Source organism: Bos taurus, chromosome 16, assembly GCF_002263795.3.
Source record: "Bos taurus isolate L1 Dominette 01449 registration number 42190680 breed Hereford chromosome 16, ARS-UCD2.0, whole genome shotgun sequence".
In the NCBI taxonomy this organism is placed as follows: Eukaryota; Metazoa; Chordata; class Mammalia; order Artiodactyla; family Bovidae; genus Bos; species Bos taurus.
Genome location: NC_037343.1, coordinates 35,793,641 through 35,820,690, shown reverse-complemented (window position 1 = coordinate 35,820,690; position 27,050 = coordinate 35,793,641). Strand labels below are relative to the sequence as shown.

General features: G+C 38.7%; 1 protein-coding gene across 9 annotated transcripts in view; it reads right to left on the bottom strand.

The window, feature by feature from the left end:
- Window positions 1-27,050, bottom strand: part of RGS7 (regulator of G protein signaling 7) — a 486,948-nt gene that overhangs the window by 62,024 nt on the left and 397,874 nt on the right. For 7 of the 9 annotated variants that reach the window (NM_174169.2, XM_024976011.2, XM_059875223.1 and 4 more), the window contains 5 exon segments: window positions 4,906-4,987; window positions 5,094-5,170; window positions 6,508-6,572; window positions 15,516-15,567; window positions 22,762-22,868. In NM_174169.2, the coding sequence (NP_776594.1) occupies window positions 4,906-4,987; window positions 5,094-5,170; window positions 6,508-6,572; window positions 15,516-15,567; window positions 22,762-22,868 (383 nt within the window). 9 annotated transcript variants of the gene reach the window in all.

The window sequence follows — 27,050 nt, the reverse complement described above, 5'->3', positions numbered from 1 at the left end:
GTATAAATAATGTTCACCCACAGTACTGTCTTCAAGTATAACCCTAGAGCTCCCACAGGTCACTATGGATTTCCAAGGTGAGAGGAGAGGTGATTCACTCTATACGGCTGACTCTACCTTGCACATATGAATGTGCCCAGGTTCCCTACACTCCATCTCTTTAGATCAACTTTCAAAGTCAGGGTTAACTAACTTGATGGCAGGAGTCCTTTCACAAAGAACACATATATAAAATCATCATATTGTACACTTTAAGTATCTTACAATTTAGTTTGTCAAGTACACCTCATTAAGCTGAAAAAAATGTAACTAACAAACAAAAAACCAAAGTCAGCGCTAAGGATATAAGCTGGCACCACAATAGGGCCGTGAGGAACAAGTTTGGTTCCAGATATCAGGACCATTCTTCTTTGAAAGGCCAATTCACTAGACTACTTTTTTCCCTCCATGATGGTTGTATTTCCTTAGAATCACTTAGATCTAATTCAGTAGGTTATAAAAACTTTGAATCTTATTGAACTTCTCAAACTTATTATGCAAATCTATAACCTCTTCTTCAGACACTTTTAAACCCCAAATTTTAATGGGCTTTGTGCATACACACACATGCTTCACCAGACACTCCACACTAATTTATTCAAATAAAAAAATGATTTACAGGAAATGTATAGAAAATTTCAAACTCTCTGATCTTCGAGAAATTATAATCTGAAAATATTAAAACAAATACTTGGAAGTTAGTGTCAGTTAAACTCTTTAGCACTGTGACAAACATAATTTTTACTGCAATTTAACTAGTTGCTCAATGGAGAAGGAAATAGCAACCCACTCCAGTATCCTTGCCTCAAGAATCTCATGGATGGAGGAGCCTGGTGGGCTACAGACCAGGGGGTCACAAAGAATCGGACACAAATGAGCCACCTGGCACCCAACTAGTTGCTTGAACTCAGTTAATATAGACTAAGATGGTTAGATCATTGCCGACTCAATGGACATGAATTTGAACAAACTCTGGGAGACAGTGGAGGACAGAGGAGCCTTCTGTGCTGCAGTCTATTGGGTCGCAAAGAGCTGGACATAATGTAGCAACTAAACAACAACAAGACTCCATTAGCCCTTGAAGGGGCTTTTATAAAAGTATCAAAACACTAAATACACAAGTCAACCCATATCCCAAATTATCTTTGACATTTGTTACAATTTGGTCTATTTCCCCTACTATTATCTTGAATACAGTAAGTCCCCTACATATAAATGAGTTCCTTCCAAGAACACCTTGGGAAGTCTAATTTTTTTCGTTAAGTCTAACATTGTTAGCCAGTGTACCCAACTAACACCACTGGCTATCTAGTACTGTGCTGTAACAGGTTTACAATAATTTTCACACAAATAATACATAAAAACAAAAAATAAAGAAAACATTTTTAATCTTACAATACAGTATCTTGAAAGGTACAGGAGTACCGTACAACTGGCATACAGGGGCTGGCATCAAGTGAACAGGTAAGAAGAGTTACTGACTGGAGGAGAAAGAGGAAGTGGGAGATGGTAGAGCTGAAGGACTGTCAGCAATAAGAGATGGAGGGCAAGCTGAAATTTCATTCATGCCTAAGTTTGATGGCAAAAATTCTGGTTCCTTGTTGGATTCAATTCTATCTTCTTGAAAAAATGATCCAGGGATGTCTGAGTAGTAGCCCTTTTTTTCTCATCATAGATGACATAGTAGCACTGGATTTCATTCAGAACGGCTGCTACAACCTTCATATACCATTCTGTGTTTGGGTCCTGTGCCTCAAAAGCTAACCTTGCCTTCTCAAATAAAGAAAATCCCCTTGCCATTTCCTGTGCTGTAAATCTCTTGTTCATTAGTTACTTCTTCTTTCTCTTGTCCCTCTTTGTCTTTTCTCTGGGCTCCAATTCCATCAGGTTTTCATTAGTAAGCTCCCTGTGCTGCACAGCCAGGAGTTCAATGAAGTTGTCCTCTTATAGATCAACTAATAGCTTGAAGTAAATATACTATACTACTGAACTCTATACATTACTGTACAGTAAAGCACACAAAAACATAACCACTTGCAGAGGATGCATGCACATGACAATGTATGCCAGACAAGTGAACTAACTTATGTGTGCGGACACGAGGGTGCACGTTCTCAAGTCTGCAACTTGAAGGTTCATGTGTAGGCACTTACTGTAGTTAGTGTTTGACAATTCTGTCTGGAGTCCTTAATAACTGAAGAGTCCTTCTCAGTGTTATGACTTAAACTTTTTTTGGGGGGGAGTAAACATGGACGTACTTAGGGAAGCTAAATTTATTTTAAAAAGGTATTAAATGCAATAAATGAGTATACTGTGTTAAGTGATTTCATTAAAAAAATCACATTACATATATTTTCTACATCTCTAACTATAAACTCATAATATTTTACAATATTCTACTTTAAGTATACTTTAAAGATTCTGAGCTTCTTTTTGAGATTTCTCCTTCCTGACTATATTTCTCGCTAATTATTTCCAACCTATTTTAATTAAATAAATGACAGCATCAAACCAGATCAAATCAAAGCAAACCAAACAAAATGCAGTATAGTGTATCACTTACTTATTGACTTAAACTAGTAAAAGCTTTATCAGGATTAATTGTTCTCTGCTAAGGTTAAAGAGTAGGATTATGCAAGAGGAAATAAAATGAAACAAATCAACAAACAGTACTGCTAGGATAACTCCATTTTTGTCTTTGAGAACAAAGGTACTTAATATATTCATAAATCTAAAGCAATACAGGAAAAATATAACTATATAGCTTAAAAGTGTTTTAATTAAATTGTGTTATAAGTCTGTGAAATTTGAATAGAGTCTTTTATTCCAATGAGAATATTAATTTCTATACTTTAAAAACACGCAGTAGTGTGTTCATAATTTTGTAATAAGAATTTTTTAAAACCAAAATAAAAATAAGGACATTTTTGGAGGTATAGTTATCTTAGAAAGTTCTTCTTCTTATTGTTTAATTAACACTACAGCCAGTGAATAGAAATATAGCTTGTGTATTTTGCTGGGGAGATAGCCATTAAAAACTCTTTTAGGAGTGTCCTGCTTAACAATCCTGCCAGCATCATCTCTGTCAATTAATCCTCAGTAGGCACTCAGAATTCTACAATCCAGACACAGGGCAGGACCTGTGTGACTGATACGGCCTCCAGACAAGTGTCATCACTTCACACACACCTGGAACCACTTCAAAAACATTTCTTCCAAAGGGATACACAGTTGTAATATAAAACATACATAACTGAAGGTAGGGTTGGGTTAGGCGCATTACATTCTCAGAATCATGCAGGTAACCCAAAGCTCTGTTTTTTTTCCCCTCTAGAAAACAAACAGTAAGCAAGAATTGCATAACATGTTCATTTTAAGAGATATAAAGCCAAGCAGAGGCATCCACAAATTGAATAAGGGAAACGGAACTAACAGCTTCAGGGTGGTTTCTGCCTCCAGGTGCTCTTTGGGAGGACTTTCTAAATGAACACCTAGTGAGGGGCACAGCAGGGGCCCCCTGGAGAACATTCATGAGTGCCTTGCTCTGAGGAGAAACAGGACTGGAGCCTACTCACAATGGTTACAGGGCACAGAGAAGGCACGGGACTGGCTGAGTAATTCCTGGGCGACTGAACAGGCAAGTGTGTTGAGGTGGGATCAATTTACATAATCTGAGAGCATTTTTTGCTGTGGAATAGATGTGGGCAGAGAAGGGGATCCGACATGGAGCAAGTCCTCTTGAGTTGCCAAGAGTCATCAGATTTAAACTAGGCTAGAGATGGGCCCTCAGATGTTCAGGAGCATAAAGTGGACGAACATGAGGGCATAACTTATTAACCAGTTTCTAGAGATGGCTTAAAACAAGCAAAAATCCTACTTCATATCCTTGCAATACTTATGCATGTGACCTCACAATCTTTTTCACACCATGAGCAATAAAACTGAATTTTGAGTAGTTAAGTTTCAATTCTAATTTTTTGTGAATTCAAAAAAATTTCATATGAAATCTGAGAGTTGAATTAATATCTAGAATTTAAATATATATAAAATTCAAATTTTAATCATATATATATATAGACATGCGTATACAAACCTTTGGAAAACAGACCTATTTTGGCCCATTCCCACAGGTAGCTGAGAGGAAAATTTTAAGATAGTCTCAAAGAATCTTGATTCATCTCTTGCTGTGATCCTGTTATTTAATAATACTATATAAATACCATTCTCTAGGTCTATGTTTAAAGATATAAGCTCATAACCATTGTTTAACTCCTTACACAAAGTTTTCTGGTATTAATCAAGGTTGTTTGTTATTTGTTACTCTGGCTCATATGGTTTAACATTACTATTACTATAACATTACTATATAAGAAAGCCAGCTAAGTTATTGTATATAGATTCAATGACCAGTTACATTATCAGAAATATGAGCTAAGCTGAAGCAGAGCCACCTAAAATGTTTCCATTAAAGCTGTCATTCAAGGCAGGCTATTAGTAGGTTTTAAAAAAGAAAAATTAGTGGAGGAATAACATTTTAACTCAGACTTTTACTATAAATTCAGAAAAAATGTAGATTGGAAGCCATGCCAACCTCCTTTGTTGCAGACTTCTTTCCTTCAAGTGCATGAAAGTATCAGGCACCTCAGAAGCAAAAAGTGAGTATGCAAGTAGTGTCACGTTAGAAAAAAGCAGTCCTATAAATTAAATATTATACTATTGAACTCCAGTCGCTTTAACGGCGGCACTCTTCTAAATTCACCGACTTCGGGGGCGGGGGGGAGAAAAACGGAGTTACTACATTCTTCCTTTACTTTCCAAAGGCTGAAATTATGAATTCAGACAATGTTGGTGCGTGTGCTTGCTCACCACAGGTCTGTGTACATCCCAGAACGCTCTCTCTTGACTGTCAAGGATCTTCCTTTCAATCTTGTCTCTCTTCTTGTCCACTCTGTTAACATCACAGCAATGAACAGTAAGCAGTGTTAATCATAGTGCCTCTGTGGATAAAAGGCCACAACTTGAACAAATCTTCCAAAAGACTCACAAGGACTCACTTTGCTTGTGCTTCTGCTTGCATAAAAATGAACTCCCACTTCCGGGCAAATGCTCTCTGTAGCCTGGCCAAGCTCTCCTGTAAAATATACCACGGAGAAGACATTCTGGAGCTCAGCCTTACTATGCCCCCTTCTAGTTTATCTACCATATGTGAAAAGTGAAAGTGGAAATCGCTCAGTCGTGTCCAACTCTGCGACCCCATGGACTATACAGTCCATGGAATTCTCCAGACCAGAATATTGGTGTGGGCAGCCTTTCCCTTCTCCAGGGACTCTTCCCAATCCAGGGATCGAACCTAGGTCTCCCACATTGCAGGCGGATTCTTTACCCGCAGGGCCACAGGGAAGCCCAAAAGCTATCTGTTTCTGCCCGGTTGTACCATATGTACTTACCAAGAAAACAAATCAAAATTTCTTGGAGTAAGTGTACTTGGAATGATAAGTCATGCTCACTAAATGCAGCTAATCCTAAAATTAACAGTCACAGAGGACATAGGAAAGCCTATTACAAACATCAATATTAGCAAGTATAACTAAAAACCCCAAATACTAAACTTACATTAAAAAGTGCTCAAGAGTAATTCATTGGATTTTTCTCTGCCCATTTTACTGAATAAGAAATCAGTACATTTCTACTACTGATTCAATAAGTTTATCTGGTTTTTGAGAAAAATGTAAACCTTTGGTCCCCTACTACCTATTTACAGATAGTGCTCTAAGTTTAGTAAATCAGAAGATAGCAATCATCTGAACAGATTACATGAGGTCAATTTAATCTGTTGATGGTGACCAACCTAAAGATTTTGCAAAAACCATTTTCCCAGTGTAAACACTCTTTAATTCTCGAAGTTTGGATATCTTCATTATATATAGTATATATATATATAGTATATACTACTATATATATATATGTATACACATAAAGATTTTGGGCTTCCTGGTGGCTCAATGGCAAAGAATCTGCCTGCCAATGCAGGAGATGCAGGTTCGATCTCTGGGTCAGAAAATCCCCTGAAGAAGGAAATGGCAACCCACTCCAGTATTCTTGCCTGGCAGAAATCCCATGGACAGAGAACCCTGGAGGGCTACATTCATGGAGTCACAAAGAAACACGACTTAGTGAGTGACTAAAAACAAATGACAACATACATAAAACTTTTATATTAAATCAGTTTTAGCAAATAATATATACTTCCTACTTCTTCCCCGAATTTGTGTATTTAGAATTTCATCATGACTGTGAATGATGAGAGGAAGTAAGCAAGTAAGGGATATAGTAATTATGCTGTCCCTCCCTGGAAATCTGATCTCTAAGATTCATAAATGTAGAAAGTTCAGAGTGCCCAGAAATGACCATTGGCCTTATTCTTGCTCATCTTATACCTTCCTTTGCCAGGAAGTCCTCGGTACTTACAGCTTCATAGTCGGCCAGCTCCAGCCTTGCTTTGTTTTGCATTGTTCTTTTGCAGAGGTAAACCGCTAAAAGGGGGAAAAAAACACAATCATTTCTTGCCTGCTTATTTACACTGAGGCACTAAAAATAAAAAAAATAGAGCATTATAAACCAAAGCATATTGGTCTTTGTCATTTTTCCTCAAATTGTAAATTTCTGATTTTATCATTCTGGGGGGACAAAACAAATAATCTGTAACATCATTACTGAAATTCAAGTGAAGAGAAAGTGTTAGTCACTCAGTGGTGTCCAACTCTTTGTGACCCCAAGGACTGCATCCTGCTAGGCTCCTCTGTCCATGGGATTCTACAGACAAGAATACTGGAGTGGGTTGCTATTCCCTTCTCCAGGGGAATCTTTCCAACCCAGGAATTGAACCCAGGTCTCCTGAATTGCAGGCAGATTCTTTATTGTCTGAGCCACTCAAACACAATGGTAATTTAAAAAGGTGTTACAAGAAAATAGACATGTTTGGAACCTTGGTAACCATTTCATATGTCATTAAAAGTTCTCTCAGGGTACTGTATTGGCCTCTAGACAGGATTTAACCTCCAAAAAGCACTCAGCAACTGCTCAGTCATGTTCCAGTGATTCCATTCTATGAAGTTCCTCTTGACACATTTTAACTCCAAGGCATTTCATCTGGTGGTTTGAACTGAACAGTCAGTCAGCTGGGCAGAAGAATTCTAGGTCCTTCCTATAAACTAAGCAGAGATGCTGTTCTTTCCCAGCTGGTAAACTATATCTAAAAGAGAAATGTTTATGATGGCTTTGCAATTCTGGCCCTTTGCCTCCCATTCCAGGAAATCAGCCTGAGGAATAGTACTGGAGCTTGACAAACAGCATGGTGATTTGGGAGTACAGTGTGTTATCACTTACTTTTATTATAACAGCTGCCCAAAGCTTCACAAAGGAGCAACAGTAGGAGACTGAGCAGCCTTGTAATCATATTTCTAGGCTTGAAAAGAAACTTCTTTAACAAGAACCTGACGCCTCAGACTTAGCATGAAAGCATAGCTCAGGTCAGTCACAGAAAACTGATCTTGCCAGAATTTGTTCCATAACAATGATAGAAATGCAAAGGCACAGCACATTTGTTTTTATTTTGTTGTTGTTCAGTGTTAAGTCATGTCCGATTCTTTGCAATCTCAAAGACTGTAGGCTGTCAGGCTCCTTTGTCTGTGGGATTTCCCAGATAAGAACACTGGAGTGGGTTGCCATTTCTATCTCTGGGGGATCTTTCTGACCCAGGGATGAAACCTGTGTCTCCTGCATTGCAGGTGGATTCTTTACCACTTAGCCACCAGGGAAGACCCACAATTGGTGTGTGTTGTGTTTTAGTCACTAAGTTGTATCTGACTCTTGCGACCCCATGGACGGTAGCCTGCCAGGCTCCTCTGTCCATGGGATTCACCAGGCAAGAATACTGGAGTGGGTTTCCATTTCCTTCTCCAGGGATCTTCCTGACCCAGGAATTGAACCCAGGTCTCCATTGAACCCATTGCAGGCAGATCCTTTACCAACTGAGCTACAAAGGAAGCCCCACATTTGGTATATGTCCTTAATAGCTGAGAAAAGTAACAACTATTCAATATATTCAATAACAACTATTTCAATATATTATTGAAAGTCTTTACTGAATGCTCTGATGAGTTAGATATCAGCAATCTTCTATTTATCTCACTTTTTCGTGCATTGAAAACTTGGCCCATAACTTGTGACCTTGACTAAATGAATCCTGTCACTCTCTGGAACTCAGCTGCCTCATCCTTAGCTGAGATGGTCAAATTGGATGACCTCTCAGGTTCCCTCCAGCTCTGAAATTTCATTACTGGATAAAGTCATGATTTCACACTGACATGGACATTCTGAGTCAAGGAAGAGTTGAAGAGCAAGGCATGCAATTGCTAAGCCAAAAGAAAATTTGGAACCTTGCCAGGTGTTCAAGTTTACTCTCTGACTTCACTTTCTTCAGGTTCCCACAAGAGCTTTTGTCTAGTGTGATTTAAAACAATCTAAATCTCCTTCAAAGGGGATGACAGAGGATGAGATGGTTGGATGGCATCACTGACTCAACAGACATGAGTTGGAGCAAGCTCCAGGAGATGGTGAAGGTCAGGAAAGCCTGGCGTGCTGCAGTCCATGGGGTTGCAAAGAGCCAGACACGACTGAGTGACTGAACAATAACAACATAATCTCCTTTCTGTTAAGACAATGTAGAAACAGAATACTAATGCCAGGCTGGATGAAGCACAAGCTGGAATGAACCACACCCTCTCCTTGCTCAAGGACAATGTGAAATCAGACATCCAAATTTCTTGTTAAGCAGGTTTTAATTAAAAGAAAAAAAAATTTTTTTTGGCAAATCACTTGGACTTAGAAGTAGTCTTATTTCAGCTCTATGCCACAAAAAATTTCTATTATCTATCCAGAAAGTCTTAGGATATAGAATATTTACCTCCTAGGGTATGAAGTTTCTGTCGCTTAACTTCCCAGGCTGAGAAAATTTCAAAGACCAAAAACTGACTGAACAATAGTCTGCACCTTACCAGCCACTCTATATTAAAACAATGAAACATAATGCCTCTGTTGTTGATTTGTGTATTCACTAAGAATGTTTTTCAGCTTTAATTGATAGACTTGAGAAAATTGAGTCTTCATGAAATAGTATCGCTAATTCGTAGATGGACTGCAGCATGCCAGGCTTCCCTGTCCTTCACCATCTCCCGGAGCTTGTTCAAACTCATGTCCATTGAGTCAGTGATGCCATGATCTTACTTTTTCGAATGTTGAGTTTTAAGCCAGCTTTTTCATTCTCCTCCTTCACCTTCATCAAGAGGCTCTTTAGTTCATCTTCACTTTCTGCTATTAGGGTAGTGTTATCTGCATATCTGAGGTTATTAATAGTTGATAGAGCAATCAAATATCTTCATTCCAGCTTGTGCTTCATCCAGCCTGGCATTTCACACGATGTACTCTGCATATAAGTTAAATAAGCAGGGTGACAATATACAGCCTTGATGTACTTCTTTCCCAATTTTGAACCAGTTTGCTTTTCCATGTCTGATTCTAACTGTTGCTTCTTGACCTGTATACAGGTTTCTAAGGAGGCAGGTAAGGTTTGCCTATTAGTGCTTACTTATATTCTGACTAATTGTAAAAGACCCTGATGCTGTGAAAGATTGAGTACAGGAGCAGAAGAGGGTAACAGAGGATGTGATGGTTGAGTGGTATCACTGACTCAATGGACATGAGTTCGAGCAAACTCTGGGAGATAGTGAAGGACAGGGAAGTCTGGCGTGCTGCAGTCTAGGGGGTTGCAAAGAGTTGGGCATGACTGAGGGACTGAACAACAATATTATAAACGATCTCATTTATATGAGATCTTTTTTTTATTTTTAAATTTTCCCTTTCATTCTTTGATTGTCAAAAAGTCTATATAAGGATTGTAAGCAGTCTATTATTTTCATGGTCACCATAATTAACTATTTTTCTTTAGTAAAACTTTAAATGAAATAAATATGCTTCCTGTAGTTATTAAGCCTAAGCAAAATGGGAAGTTTGGTTGTACACTGACACTGTCAAAGCCCTTTTTTTGTTGTTGTTTAGTTGCTATGCTGTGTCCAACTCTTTTACAACCCAATGGACTGTAGCCAATTTCCTCCATCCAAGGGATTCTCCAGGCAAGAACTGGAGTAGGTTGCCATTTTTTCCACCAGGGGATCTTCTTCACCAGGGATCAAACTCGCCTCTCTTATGTCCCTTGCATTGTCAGGTAGGTTCTTTACCACTAAGCCATCTGGGAAGTCCAAGAACCTTTCTATATAGGCTAAAGGTCCTCAAAACATCCTGAGGGAAATAGAGCATTGGTGGAATATTTTGGGGCACAAACCATCATTCTGCAAAATAAGGTAAGTTCTGGACAATTCTCATTGTTAAATTGTCAAAAGTTCCTTATGTTGAGAACATGTCTGCCTTTCTGCAGTTGGCATACATTGGTTTCAGTTGCCCCTAGGATGAGATGAGTGAGGCATTTGCCTACAGGGTAAGTCAAGAGATTGCCAAATTACCCATTAATCAAGAAAATAAATAATACTTTAATGTAACATATCAGAGAAGGCAATGGCACCCCACTCCAGTACTCTTGTCTGGGAAATCCTATGGACGGAGGTGTCTTGTAGGCTGCAGTCCATGGGGTTGCGAAGAGTCAGACACAACTGAGTGACTTCACTTTCACTTTTCACTTTCATGCATTGGAGGAGGAAATGGCAACCCACTCCAGTATTCTTGCCTGGAGAATCCCAGGGATGGGGAAGCCTGGTGGGCTGCCATCTATGCAGTCGCACAGAGTCAGACACGACTGAAGCGATTTAGCAGCAGCAGCAGCAATGAAAAAAATATAAAAGTATTCAATAAGGACATGCTCCAACAGGGTCAGGATTTGGGTGAAGTGAATGAGGTGAGTCATAAAAGTATAGCATCAGCTCCTGTCTTTACTGGAAATTTCAATTTCTTGAGGTCCACATTCTATTTGAATACTGGAGATTGCACCCTCAAAAGAAGCCAGATGAAAGATGTTGGTTGATGTGTGTTCATCTGCAGGAATTTCAATGTGCATTGTTTGCTTATAATATCAGTGAACTTCCCATCTCTCGCTTCTGCTTGAGTTTTCTACCACCACTACAGTCTCTACTCCTTACCACAGTTCTCTTAAAAACTTCCTTGGGTCTTGGCCTCCAGCTCTCATTGCAATCCCTTTATACTAGATGATTCTTGATGTAAATACATGGGAAATTCATTCCTGACTCCATTTTACTTGGATTGGATTATTTTTTTGTACTTGGGTGAAAAAATATCAGAAATCTCACACAACTTAATTGTCAAAGAACGGTGTTTTTTCCATAGCCCTTTAGTTCATATTGGCTTGTCTTAGTAACTAAACACAATCAACATATTCTATTTTTCTATGAAACCAAGGTAACCATGGAAAAGTGTTTCTCCGTATAAACTGGCTTGTAGATGTTTATGTTCTCCAGAGGCTTTCCAGCAAGTTTAAATTGGTGATGAAAACAGACATTAGATATTGACAGAGTATAAGAAGCATTCTTTAAATCTTCTTTAATCAATAAGTTATTGTCTGTTCCATGCTGTCTCAGAAAAAAACAGCTAAGTAATCACTATTATTTCTGTTGGGACTTCCAACTCAATTACAGCATCAACATCCTCTTTATAAGAAAGTGTTCATGCTTTATAAATGTTCTTTCGACAAACAGTGGTGGGAAATTCAAAGTTGGATAATTTGAATCGCTTCTATACTTGTATGTAAAAAGATAAATCACAGAAGACAAAGCATCATTGCCTATAGGAGTGGTACAGTGTCTGAGATCATTATCATTTTACTTTCTCTTTGTCTATAACCTTTTCAGTTCAGTTCAGTTCAGTCGCTCAGTCGTGTCTGACTCTTTGTGACCCCATGAATCGCAGCACACCAGGCCTCCCTGTCCATCACCAACTCCCAGAGTTCACTCAAACTCACGTCCGTTGAGTCGGTGATGCCATCCAGCCATCTATAACCTTTTATTGAATATTTATTTTATTGTTCACTTGTATAATAATACACTTGCATATTAATCTTCACTTGTATAATAAACCAAGCAAATGAGACATAAACTGGTATATGTTTATTCAGGGGGAAAAAACAAACAGAATAATAAAGACTATGCCTACTTTTAGTTAAAAATTAAATGCTCTCCAGGTTTGGGAGAAAGTTTAGACAATGACTCTCATTAAATGGACTCTGACAAGAGCTAATGTTAAACCGAATGACATTAATCATTTTGAGATGACTGACTTTGAGAGATGTTCCATAAATTATTTTCTGTGTAAGCCATGCCATTTCCTCGTGTTTAGCACTAAAACATTAATCTATCATGAAGTGTTGAAATATGAACTGCCATTGTAAACATTAACATATTCAAGAAAAACACAAAAGATGTATGGAGAGAACATTAAGAATAAGAATTTGCCTTTATGCAAGGAACAGGGAAAGTGCATCTGTCAGTAAATTATAATGACAAGCGAAAACAATTTTGATCCATTAAGTATGAGAGGAACAATGCCAGTTTTCTTAGGCATATTCATTTTTATTCATTCAACAATTTTAGGGAGTCAGTATTATTATTATTTTTTCTTGAAAAGCAAGCAGACAGGCTCAGAGATGTAACAAGCCTTGACCAAAGTTACACAGTTAGTATGTTGCTGTGACACACCAACTGAGTTCAGGTCCGTCTGCCTCCATCGCCTGGGTTTTTCTGCATGAGCTCCTTTTCGGATGTCCAGGTGTTTTCTTCACTAGTACGCCATAATCTTTGGTGAAATAATTCCCAGGCACCATCCCAGGTTAGAACTGGACATGGAACAACAGACCGGTTCCAATAGGGAAAGGAGTACGTCAAGGTGGTATATTGTCACCCTGCTTATTTAACTTATATACAGAGTACATCATGAGAAATGCTGGGCTGGATGAAGCACAAGCTGGAATCAAGATTGCTGGGAGAAATATCAGTAACCTCAGACATGCAGATGACAACACCCTTATGGCAGAAAGAGAAGAACTTTCACTCTTGATGAAAGTGAAAGAGGAGAGTGAAAAAGTTGGCTTAACACTCAACATTCAAAAAACTAAGATTATGGCATCTGGTCCCATCACTTCATGGGAAATAGACGGGGAAACTGGAAGCAGTGACAGACTTTATTTTTTTGGGCTCCAATATCACTGCATATGGAGACAGCAGCCATGAAATTAAAAGATGTTTGCTTCTTGGAAGAAAAGTTATGACCAACCTAGACAGCATATTAAAAAGCAGAAACATTACTTTACCAACAGAGGTCCGTCTAGTCAAGCTGTGGTTTTTCCAGTGGTCATGTATGGATGTCAGAGTTGGACTATAAAGAAATCTGAGTGCTGAAGAATTGATGCTTTTGAACTGTGGTGTTGGAGAAGACTCTTGAGATTCCCTTGAACTGCAAGGAGAACCAACCAGTCCATTCTAAAGGAAATCAGTCCAGAATATTAATTGGAAGGACTGATGCTGAAGCTGAAACTCCAATACTTGGGCCACCTGATACAAAGAACTGACTCATTTGAAAAGGCCCTGATGTTGGGAAAGATTGAAGGCAGGAGGAGAAGGGGATGACAGAGATTGAGATGGTTGGATGGCATCACTGACTCAATGGACATGAGTCAGAGTAAACTCCGGGAGTTGGTGATACAGGGAGGCCTGGAGTGCTTCAGTCCATGGGGTTGCAGAGTCAGACACGACTGAGCGACTGAACTGAACTGAACTGAACAGTCCCAGGATAGACAAAACATTCCACAAAGTTCTCCAACTCAGACATACCAATCAGAAAGCTGTGTTTTTTTTTTTAAGTAACTTTTCTCTTTAAGTGTCTCAGTTTTGAAGAATGCGTACCCTGAAAGTGTTCGTCGCTCAGTTGTGTCCCACTCTTTGCAATCCCATGGACTATAGCCTGCCGGGCTTCTCTGTCCATGGATTTTCCAGGCAAGAATACTTGGAGTGGGTTGTCATTTCCTTCTCCAGGTGACCTTCCCGACCCAAGAATTGAAGCCGGGTCTCCCACATTGTGAGCAGACTCTTTACCGTCTGAGCCACTAGGGAAGTTATACCCTGCTGTGTACCCTGGATGAAAAAAAGCAACATTCCCCTCACTAGAAAAGAATCATCTATTCTATTAATTGTTAAGTACTCTGGTTTTTAGATTGTTTTCTGTAAGTTATGTTAGTTTGAATTTTTGGTTGGCACATGACCACCTGGATGAACTATGAAATCCAAGTTTGACAAAAATGAGCGTTGACTTCATTGGTTTTTTATGGACTTTCCTATGGTTTTCTATCAAATGTCTTTCCAGGAGGCAAAGAAAGCCAGATTGCTGTCAAGTTTCTGTCTTTGCATATGCTGGCCCTTTCTCTGCCTCAAATGCCTTCTCTGCCTTGCTTCCTGAAAAATTTCCCCTCTTTTAAAATCCACCTCAAATGCTCTCAGTTCTTTTGTGAGATCACTCTGGAAACCCTCAAAGTAATTCTCTTATTCTTACAAACTTCCATCTATTTTACATATACCACTATTAACATTCACTAGGCACTTCACAGCAACTTCTTTTGTGTAATTCTCTTTTCTCACTTAGCCTATGAGTTACTCAATAGTGTAGATAAAGTCAGAGTCTCCTTATCCCAGTACCTACTATGGCCCTTGGCATTGAAACAAATCTTCAATAAATACTCGTAAAAATGATATTTAAAAACCATGAAATATTACAATGTTTTAAAACTGTAGCCTTCAGGAAAATGTAAGAAGCAGCACTTATTAGGAGCCTGTTTCCTTGAAGAGTTTAATTAAAATCATGGTTGTTGAACTGAGTTCATTTGAAGTAGACTGAATTTGATTCACTATGATTGAATTTCCTACTGTATCTTTTCTCTTGTTTGCATTTGGCCTTTCATGTTTAACAAAACCTTCTGCTAACAGGATCACAAGATCCCTCAAATAATAGTGAGAAAAGTGCAGTGTGGAAGGCAAGGGACTTACTACAAATCATAGCTAAATAGAAGAGGTGAACAAAAATTCTGGCTCTCTGAACCCCTTTGTTACTCTTTCCAGTAGAGTAACAACAATAATAATAATCCTTTTAGGTTTATTTATAGCTCTTTAATCTATTCAAAGGAAAAGTATTTTTTTAATAGTCACAGGAGGCACTATAACACGGAATAAGCTGCCACCAGATTTGGTGACTTTCCAAACAAGGTCATTTATAAATTCAATGTTAGAAATATTACCCCCTATTGAAATTTTTAGTATTCTCTTCTCAGTGACAAACAATAAAATGCAAGCACATATTTATCCATACATAATGGTATTGTCAACAACAAAATGAAGAGATAGTGCACTGACCATAGTCTGTGTTTTCCGGCTCCCAACAATTTGATGGCCAAAAATAGGGTGTCTGTGGAATGAAAAGAAGTGGAACTTAGGTTAAACACATGAAGAGTTAGTGGGGCTCCTGGTTTATGAGCCGTGTTTATCTTTAGCAATTATCTAGAACAGTTTGCTAACAATGTGTTTTATTATCTAGAAAAAAATACTCAGAGAGGCACTGTAAGGTTTTCCTTTTAAATTTACTTTGCTAATCAATTGTTCAGCCTCTAAATAAGTACAGCATGTATATAAAACAGTGTGCCTTTGCTACAGTTGCATGTCATCTGACATAAAGGTAAAAGGACTGATTGCACTATTTACACAGAAGTGTTAATAGAAGTGTTAATCCACAAAGACTGAAAGCAAAGTATTATATTCACTGAGACTCATGATGAAATAAGTTTATATTTAGACAATTAATTTTGTTGATTCATGTATTTCATCGTTGCCCTCCATATATCCAAAAGCACAACCATCAGAATCTTTCCTTAAGATGGGCAAACAGTTGCTTGGCTCTATTAATTATATAATGCAATTCTCAACATTATCCAGCTAGATTAAAACAACTTTTCTCCTTCACTTTAAAAAACATTTCTTCATAGACACACTTACTGCTCTAAATTTTTAATCTGCACAAGTCAGAGATCAGTTTTTTAAACTAATATCTTAGTTGACTGCTTAACAATAGATATATATGATTCTGTGAAATTCTAGAAACTGACTGATGAAACTATAAAGAAACTGTCTGATTGAGAAAACCAATTATTATCATCAGCAGGTTATATTTTCTGATAGGGTTTTTCTAGCCCTGATGGCTGGACATGCTTGACTCCAAACCCTAAGCAAACTCCATGACTATCTGTCTGCTCTTTCAAATTGTTCCTTGGATGATGATGGCCCTGGGATTCAATGGAACAGTCTCTGTAGATACCAGACTTGTGGATTTGATTATATTTTTCAATTTTACATTAACAATCTGTGTGTAGCAAGCATATTTGGTGTAATCTCTGATTGCATGCATGCATGCTCAGTCACTTAGTCATGTCCAATTCTTTGCGACCCTATGGACTGTAGCCAGCCAGGGTCCTCTGTCCATAGAATTTTCCAAACAAGAATACTGGAGTGGGTTGCCGTTTTCTTCTTCAGATGATCTTTTCAACCCAGGGATCGAACCCACGTCTCGTAACTCTCTTGCCTTGGCAAGCGGATTTTTTGCCCCTGTGCCATCTGGGAAGCCCAATCTCTGATTACTGGTTTGATAATTCTGCCTCTTAGAAGAGGGATTCTCAAGGAGGGGAAAAGGGTAGTTGGGAAAACTTTTTGAATCTCTGAGAGAGGGTCCTTCCAAACAGTTCAGGACTCCCAGGGGATTTGATTCACTCTCTATACTTTCTTGGAAATTGCTCTGGTATCATAAAGAAGGCTACTAATATTAATTCTGTATACAGGTGAACAAATTTAGAGGGTAAAAAGGTTGAAGCACTAGATAAAGGGGGATATCAAGGCTTTATACAGCACCCCCTCATTGGCAAATAAATTCACTTAACCCAATTTGAGGGCAAAATTGGGTCACTATTCTAGGGGAAGCATAGAGAAACAAAATAGAAAAAATCTTCTTTTCATGTGGGCTGCTAGTGTTTGAGATACTTCTCAGAGAATGCATTATTCCCTTTGGGTTGCTTCTTTAGTTTGGGGGATGTGTGTGTGTGCAAGCATATTTATTTAATTTTAAAAATATACACTCTAGTCAGACTGGTCAGACACATAACTTTTTTTTTTTCCTCAAAACTGCAAGGAATGTTTTCACCAGTATTCTTACAATTTTTATTTATTTTTCTATCATTTACTTAGTGAAAACTTCCTGACTGTAAAAATAAATAAATGAAACTATTTTATCCTGTGATATTATGTGGAAAGATGTTTTCAGGTCTTCCAAGGAGATCAAACCAGTCAATGCTAAAGGAAATCAACCCTGAATATTCATTAGAAGGACTGAGGCTGATGCTGAAGCTGAAGATCCAATACTGTGGCCACCTGATGCAAAGAGTCGACTCATTAGAAAAGACCCTGATGCTGAGAAAGACTGAAGGCAGGAGGAGAAGGGAGCGCCAGAGGATGAGATGGTTGGGTGTGTGGCATCACTGACTCAACGGACATGAATTTGAGCAGGTTCCAGGAGATGGTGAAAGACAAGGTCGACTGGTGTGCTGCAGTCCATGGGGTCACAAAGAGTCAGACACGACTGAGCAACTGAACAACAACAACATTAAGTGGAAAAGGTATAAAACTAACACTCTTTACTAATATTGCAATATTTTTTTCTAGGAAACCAAAAGAGTTCCAGAAAAACATCTATTTCTGCTTTATTGACTATGCCAAAGCCTTTGACTGTGTGGAGCACAATCAACTGTGGAAAATTCTGAAAGAGGGGAGTGAATACCAGACCACCTGACCTGCCTCTTGAGAAACCTATATGCAGGTTAGGAAGCAACAGTTAGAACTGGACATGGAACAACAGACTGTTTCCAAATAGGAAAAGGAGTACGTCAAGGCTGTATACTGTCACCCTGCTTATTTAACTTCTGTGCAGAGTACATCATGAAAAATTCTGGGCTGGAAGAAGCACAAGCTGGAATCAAGATTGCCGGTAGAAATATCAATAACCTCAGCTATGTGGATGACACCACCTTATGGCAGAAAGTGAAGAGGAACTAAAAAGCCTCTTGATGAAAGTGAAAGTGGAGACTGAAAAAGTTGGCTTCAAGCTCAACATTCAGAAAACGAAGATCATGGCATCTTTTCCCATCACTTCATGGGAAATAGATGGGGAAACAGTGGAAACAGTGTCAGACTTTATTTTTTTGGGCTCCAAAATCACTGCAGATGGTGACTGCAGCCATGAAATTAAAAGACGCTTACTCCTTGGGAGGAAAGTTATGACCAACCTAGATAGCACATTGAAAAGCAGAGACATTACTTTGCCAACAAAGGTCCATCTAGCCAAGGCTATGGTTTTTCCAGTAGTCATGTATGGATGTGAGAGTTGGACTGTGAAGAAAGCTGAGTGCCGAAGAATTGATGCTTTTGAACTGTGGTGTTGGAGAAGACTCTTGAGAGTCCCTTGGACTGCAAGGAGATCCAACCAGTCCATTCTGAAGGAGATCAGCCCTGGGATTTCTTTGGAAGGAATGATGCTGAGGCTGAAACTCCAGTACTTTGGCCACCTCATGCAAAGAGTTGACTCACTGGAAAAGACTCTGATGTTGGGAGGGATTGGAGGCAGGAGGAGAAGGGGATGACAGAGGATGAGATGGCTGGATGGCATCACTGACTCGATGGACGTGAGTCTGAGTGAACTCCAAGAGTTGGTGGTGGACAGGGAGGCCTGGCGTGCTGCGATTCATGGGGTCGCAGAGTCGGACACAACTGAGCAACTGAACTGAACTGAACTGAAAAGACAATTTCTTCCCTAGATGGCTCTAGTGGTAAAGAACCTGCCTGCCAATATAGGAGACGTAAGAGACATGGGTTTGATCTCTGGGTCAGGAAGATCCTCTGGAGGAGGAGATGGCAAGTCACTCCAGTATTCTTGCCTGGGGAATCCCATGGACAGAGGAGCTTAGTGGGCTACAGTTCATAGGGTCACAAAGAGTCAGACATGACTGAAGTGACTTGCACAGGACACAGCACGAAAGACATTTAAAGAATAACAAACCTTATAGTTTGCTGGAATTTAAAAATTTACTTTCACAGTTCAGCTAGACTTTAGGACACTTTAGTGTATGAGTTTCTTTGTTTTTCAGAGTTGGGTTCTTTAGCGTGATTAAACAGATCCAAAACTGTCTAGCCATCACTCAGTAATCTCTGGCACATATTCTAATGTGATGAAAGTCATGAAAGTGATCTGGATAATCATGTCAGATCTCAATTTCAGTTAGCTAAGGAGAATAGACAATTACAAGTTTACAGTGCATACAAAAATCACATGATTGAAAATTTACACAATGCAGCAGCATATCAGTGAAACTGTTTGTCTCAAACTTATGCCCCAAAGCTTCTTCAGATTCCTAATGATGGCCAGAATCTCAATCATTTCCTGAAGCAATTATAAACACAATATTGCAGGCTTCCTAGTTTAATTCATGAATTTTAAAATCCTTTCATGGAGTTGAATTTCAATTTAATGTAATAAAGAACTTAATGCTGCCTGGAACCAATGCAAAAATGGAAGTATATACCTTGAACAATAATGTGTTTTCTATTTCTAGAGCTGTTCAAGTATAGATTAATTAATGCCTTGGTAGACACTGTAGCAGGAATTAAATTATCCCTGACTTTGGTGAGGTTTCTTTTGTTTGCTTTTAAAACCTTGGTTTTAAGATTGTATGGTTATTAGATTTACAAATATATCATATTTATATCCTATTTTGAACATGTGTATATGTCATTAAAGTATTTAACATTAATTCATATAATTTAAAAGATTATCTATCATCTATTGGAAGGACTGATTTTGAAGCTGAAACTCTAATACTTTGGCCACCTGATGGGAAGAGCTGACTCATTTGAAAAGACCTGATGCTGGGAAAGATTGAAGGCAGGAGAAGGGGACAACAGAGGATGAGATGGTTGGATGGTATCACCGACTCGATGGACATGAATTTGAGTAAACTCCACAAGTGGGAGAAGGACAGGGAAGCCTGGTGTGCTGCAGTCCATGGGGTTCAAAGAGTTGGACACGACTGAGTGACTGAACTGAACTGATCATCTATTTAGGTATATCAAACTTGGCAATCTTCTGCCTGTACCTAGAAGTAATGTAAGAGATCTGGGTTTGATCCCTGGGTTGGGAAGATCCCCTGGAGAAGGGAAAGGCTACCCACTCTAGTATTCTGGCCTGGAGAATTCCATGGACTGTATAGGGTCGCAAAGAGTTGGACACGACTGAGCGACTTTCATTTTCACTTTCACTTTCAAGACATCACTACTAATTTTCAGCCATGCCTCAGCTAGTTTGTTTTGAGGGAAATTTTTGAATTCAATAATTGTCAAGAGGTAGATTATATTCAGGGCTTCCCAGGTGGCACTTGTGGTAAAGAACCCAGCTGCCAATGCAGGAGACATGAGACCAGGGTTCAATTCCTGGGTTGGGAAGATCCCCTGGAGGAGGGAATGGCAACCGACTCCAGTACTCTTGCCTGGAGAATCCCATGGACAGAGGAACCTGGTGGGTTACAGTCCATAGGACAGCAAAGACTCAGACATGCCTGAATCAACCTGCCACACACACACACATGCAGATTATATTCAGTGCCTCCCTTGCTGCTGCTGCTGCTAAGTCGATTCAGTTGTGTCCGACTCTGTGGGACCCCATAGATGGCAGCCCACCAGGCTCCCCCATCCCTGGGATTCTCCAGGCAAGAATACTGGAGTGGGTTGCCATTTCCTTCTCCAATGCATGAAAGTGAAAAGTGAAAGTGAATTCGCTCAGTCGTGTCCGACTCTTAGCAACCCCATGGACTGCAGCCTTCCAGGCTGCTCCGTCCATGGGATTTTACAGGCAAGTGTACTGGAGTGGGGTGCCACTGCCTTCTCTGCAATGCCTCCCTTACAGATATATTAATCTTATACATAGATGATTTTACTTGTAAATTGACAGTGAAGATGGATAAAAATTGGTATTTTATCAAAAAATATCTTTTATTTAGAATTTGTAAAAAAAAAAATTTAGGCTTAAATGTTTACTTTATAGTCTGTATATGAAAAATTCATATAAGAAAATAAGATTTTATGGAAAATATAACCCTGCAATACCAAAGTAACTCCTTTAAAAAATCAAAAAGTGTTAGTAGCACATATTAAATTTCTTTTCTAATAACTAATAATTTTTATTCACTAAAATGCTAACCTTAGGACCACAAGTTACTCTAACTTAATAATAAGCTATTTTAAGCACTATTACTTAAAATTTAACTGTTCTAAGGATAAAGCTTCATTATTTTAAAGACTTTTAAAATTAAGTGATCCAACTAATTTCAATTGCTTGAATACTTAGGTCAGTATCACAATTTCAGGAGGTTGCATTATTTCCTAGCTATTCAGTGTAAAATCCAATGATTATTCCTTGGATAGAAGTGCTCTGTGGCAGTGAGAATACTCTAGGAGGACAATGACCTTTGAGAACAACTTTTTTCAAAACATATTCCCTCTGTTCTCTGTTTCCCCAAGCAAGTCCTTAGGCACTCAAGTCACTTATTTAATCAATAAATCAGAGCTAGTGAGAAGGATGCTCCGATGTCTAGAAGTGGGACAATGGGAAGAATCCTCTGAAAGAACCTAGAGCTAGAGTTTGAACTCTGGCATTATATGAGCCTTAATTTTACAGACTGGAATCCACTAGTCAGTTACTAATGAATCATAATGTCTAATGAAATGTAGAATACACTTCAGGTAAATCATCGTAACTCAAGTGTCGACTGTGTGCCCAATGACCAAAATTGGAGTCCATAATCATTTCCTCAAAAATTATTTTTTATAGGTATCTCATTTGAAAATGACCTAGAATAACTCTTGTCAGTTCATAAGTTATCTAAGATGGCCTCCTGAGTATACACACGCAAAGCATCATGCGTGTCCTTCACAGACTTTTTCAGTCACCAAGTCATTTCCAACTCTGTGTGATCTCATAGACTGCAGCACGCTAGGCTTCCCTGTCCTTCATTATCTCCTGGAGTTTGCTCAAACTCCATTTCATTGGGTCGGTGATGTCATCCAACCATCTCATCCTTTATTGCCCCTTTCTCCACAGACTTATAGAAGGTCTTAGACATGCAGAGGATATGTATTTATTAGTTATTTCTATCCTGGAGCTTTAAGCATTCCCATGACTGTTTGCTTGGACTGTAGATGGCTCTGGATGACACAGGGTCTAGAGTATAACAAATTTAGTTACCATCTCTCAACTTCCTTCCTAGCAAATAAATATAATTTACAGATGACTGTCTCATCTTCCTGAATTCCACTGGCACTCTGAATTTTTCCCAAACTTTTTATTTAAAATATAACTTCAATCATCACATAACTTAGTTTTCACAAATCATTAATTAATTAGATTCTAACTAGCTCAAGTCAAAGTAAAATAAGCCAAGTCTCAAAATTTCTGTAAAAACAATGAAAATGCAGACATATTTTTACTTTTAAATAATACTTTTAATAAACTTACTTGGAACCGGTAAAAGGTGCCATCATCCTTGAGTGTGAGGACATGATCCGAGATTGGAAAGAAGTAGCCGTGGGCAGCCATTAGCGTTCCCAAATGGAGTGCCTCCACTAGTTCATGAAAACAAATGGAAAAACACATACATAACTCTTTAAAACTGTTCATTTATAGGCATGTAGAATTTTATCTTGTTTCTTTTGAGCACATTCCTACATTGGAATACTCAGCATCCCAGAAAAGCCTGTCTTTGTACTTCTTTCAGCTCTTTCACATAAGGTACCAAGATGGCTCTGCTTCCTGATAGTGACCACAATGACCAACCGCGCACGTGATCAGACCATGAGAACATAAAGCTATGGAATGTTGAAGCTGAACGTCTTTCTGTAATCAAAGAATCTGCTTCCTTCATTTTACAGATGGGACATGTTTTGCTATGTGTTAATAATCTTCCACAAACAAATATATTTGGCATTTACATAGCACTTTAAACTTGAGAAGGGGACGAAAGAGGATGAGATGGCTGGATGGCATCACCGACTTGATGGACATGAGTCTGAGTGAACTCCGGGAGTTGTGATGGACAGGGAGGCCTGGCGTGCTGCGATTCACGGGGTCGCAAAGAGTCGGACACGACTGAGGGACTGAACTGAACTGAACTGAACTGTCCTGTAATATGAATATCCAATACTATTAACAATTCTTCTAATGACATGGATCATTACTAGATAACGTTAATAGGCAATGTTTAGGCATCTAGAACAATTTCTACTGCGCTAAGTGTGCCTGCAGTCTGTGGTTGGCTAGATTGCTCTAGCTTTTACGACTCTATATACAATATTCTAGACATGGACTATGTAGAGATTTATATAACAGTGAAAACATTATATTTTCCCAGTAGTCTGAGAAATAGTTGGAACATAATACTGTAATACTCACACTCCTTCTAGAGCAGTCAATGGTTTCTCCCAATAAAAAGGATAAGAAAATTTTTTCACTAGGATTATTACTGCATTTGTGCAGGGACAACATAAAGTTTGCTAACTCGAAGCTTAGAAACCATGGAACTATTCAAGATAGCTTTTTAGTCCAACATAAGCATATATGTATATAGAAAATAAAAAAGTTAGGTTTATTGATTTGTTTGTGTATCTTTAGGTGCAATTTTTTGGTGGCTCAGATGGTCAAAAATCTGCCTGCAATGCAGAAGACGTGGATTCAATCCCTGGGTCAGGAAGATCCCCTGGAGAAGGGAACAGCTATCCACTCCAGTATTCTTGCCTGGATAATTCCATGGACAGAAGAGCCTGGTGGGCTACAGTCCATGGGTTTGCAAAGAGTCAGACACGACTGAGCAACTGACACTTTTTTACACTTTAATGTGCAATTTATAGATTTAGTTCTATTTTTAGATAAACAGCTAAAATGATTCTTTAACTCTAGGATTCTAACAGACTTTCCAGGACTCTATCTCTATCTCCATCTGTCAATCACAGGTAATTTTCACACTTCAGCTAGTACTGAGTCCCTAAACTGCTTGCTATGGCCCACCTACCTAAGCATAAGAATCTCTTCCTATCCCCTTCACACGTCTATATTGGCTAATAATGAAATAATTGTTCAATTTATTTAACCTGTAGTTGGGTACTATAGTGCCCCTTTTAATATTATCTAGCATATTGCAAAATTTTAAGTGGTAACTTCTACCTCCGGCCTCCACTCTACCATTCTTGTCAATAAGAAAGAACAACTGCTGACCATCCTCTTGACCATGAGCCTGGAAGACCGTTATTAAGTGACCCAGTTATCTTGTTTACACACCCAATCAGTTATACACCTCTCTCCATAGAGTGTTCTTTTTCTACCAAGAAGGATTTCATCCTTTATGCATCCTTTTAGTTCAAAATCAAGATCTTCTCAAAGTCTGTGCTGCTTATAAGTATATACTCACATATTCTGTGATTGTCATTAAAGCTGAGAAGGTAGTGTTATATGATGGGAAGAACAAAACCTTTGGAAACACTTTTTAGCTTTTGTTACTTAAATTCTCTGCAGAGAAGGCAATGGCACCCCACTCTAGTACTCTTGCCTGGAAAATCCATGGATGGAGGAGTCTGGTAGGCTGCAGTCCACGGGGCTGCTAAGAGTCAGACACGACTGAGTGACTTCACTTTCACTTTTCACTTTCATGCATTGGAGAAGGAAATGGCAACCCACTCCAGTGTTCTTGCCTGGAGAATCCCATGGACAGGGGAGCCTGGTGGGCTGCCGTCTATGGGGTTGCACAGAGTCGGACAAGACTGAAGTGACTTAGCAGTAGCAGTGCCTCTCCTATCCATTAATACAGGTAATAAACCCACCCTGCACAGCTCATACGAAAATCAAATAATACATATATATATAAAGAAGTTGGGGAACTTTACTGGTGGCCTAGTGGTAAAGAATCTACTTTGCAATGCAGGGGGTGTGGGTTCAATCACTGGTCAGGGAACTAAGATCCCACGTGCCCTGGAGCAACTAAGCCTGTGGGCCACAACTACTGAGCCTGTACTCCACAACTAGAGTCCAGGCACCATGTGGACAGATTCCACGTGCAGACCCGATGCAGCCAAATAAATAAATAAAAATGATTTAAAAAAAATAAAAAAAAAATTTAAAGAGAAGAAGTTGGACTAGTATCCTGTGCATAGTAGATACTCAGTATATGGTAGCTCTTGTGCTTCACTGGGCTTCCCAGGTGACTCAGTGGTAAAAGATCCGCTTGCCAATGCAGGAGACACAGGACATGTAGGTTTGATCTCCTGGAGTAGGAAATGGCAAACTGCACCAGTATTCTTGCCTGGAATATTCCATAGACAGAGGAGCCCGGCAGGCTATAGTCCAAGGGGTCACAAAGAATTGGACACAACTGAGCACAGAGCACATTGTGCTTCATTACTTATACACCAAATGATTTTTACTTTTCTCCAAAGTACTTTCAGGAAATCCACTTCCATAATTGGTCTTTAACTAGGCTGAGTGAGAGGATCTGGCATTCCTAAATAGCATCAGCCAGTCACATCTTCTTTTTGTGTGTTATTTATAAAACTAAAATGGCAAGCATATCTGTGAGGCGTGCTGGCCTATAACAATGAGCAGGTGCTCACAGCCTGGGTCATGTTCAGAATCCCTGGTTACTCATGTTGGCAGCACTAGAAAGAACAATTTTTGAGGATTTCAAAGTCAGGTGGCCTACTTATCTGCTAGGTAGGTAGTACCTATATTGTCACAACCGTCTTTATTCATTTTATTCCAACAATCTGTGGCCTAGGAAAATATTATTAGTCCTATTTTCCAGAAAGAGAAATTGAGTCATGGCACATGAGGAAATTTTCAGAATATAGATACAAAAAGGAAAACTGAGATGCCCAGAAAGATTAACAGTAAAGAGCTTCTCAACTCTAAACACAGGAAAGAGTGTGACTAAAATAAAACAAAGAAACACCAAATAAAAAAAAAGATGCTAACATGCTGATGAGGATTAGAAAAACATAGTGAAACTAAATATAGGGAAGCTGAAGAAAAGAAAATCAGAAGAAAATGAATAAGTTCTTACTGTATTCAATAGTTACTAATTATATGATAAATCAAACATTTCTAGAGAGCAAGATGAATTCTTTCTTCACTATCGTAATTAGGCCTGCATTAAATGCTTGCTGGAAAGAATAATAGTGAATTAGCAAGCAATCTCAGCCTCCCGCTTTTGAGGTACAAATACTCCATTTTATTGGGTTTAATCATATATATTCTCATTTTACAACCCTCTAAGATATTCTCAGGCTCATAATTTTATTAATAAGGAAAATTGTTTTTGATAGGTTTTTTAAATGCCCTGAATCCAACAGATACACATTTGTGAGAGTATCAATAAGATCAAAATTCAGTTTCTACATGGCCCACACAAAGTTCAACGCAGAGGTCAAGTCAAACTATTTAACTTAATATTTAAGAGGACTGAATTTCTTTTCTTTTTTTTAATTTTTTTAAATTTTATTTTATTTAACTTTACAATATTGTATTGGTCTTCATATATCAAAATGAATCTGCCACAGGTAAACCGTTTAAAATGATTTTAATTTCATTGGTCAAATAGTAACCTGGAAAGTTTGAGATTACAGGAGTTATAATGCTCTGTCACAGGACCTCCAGAGAACATGACTCCAGGACAAGATGAATGCTAAGATAAAAATCAGGGCATCATGGTGAATTTTGTTTCATTTAAGACTATAACCTTGCATTTAGCATAGCAATAGCAA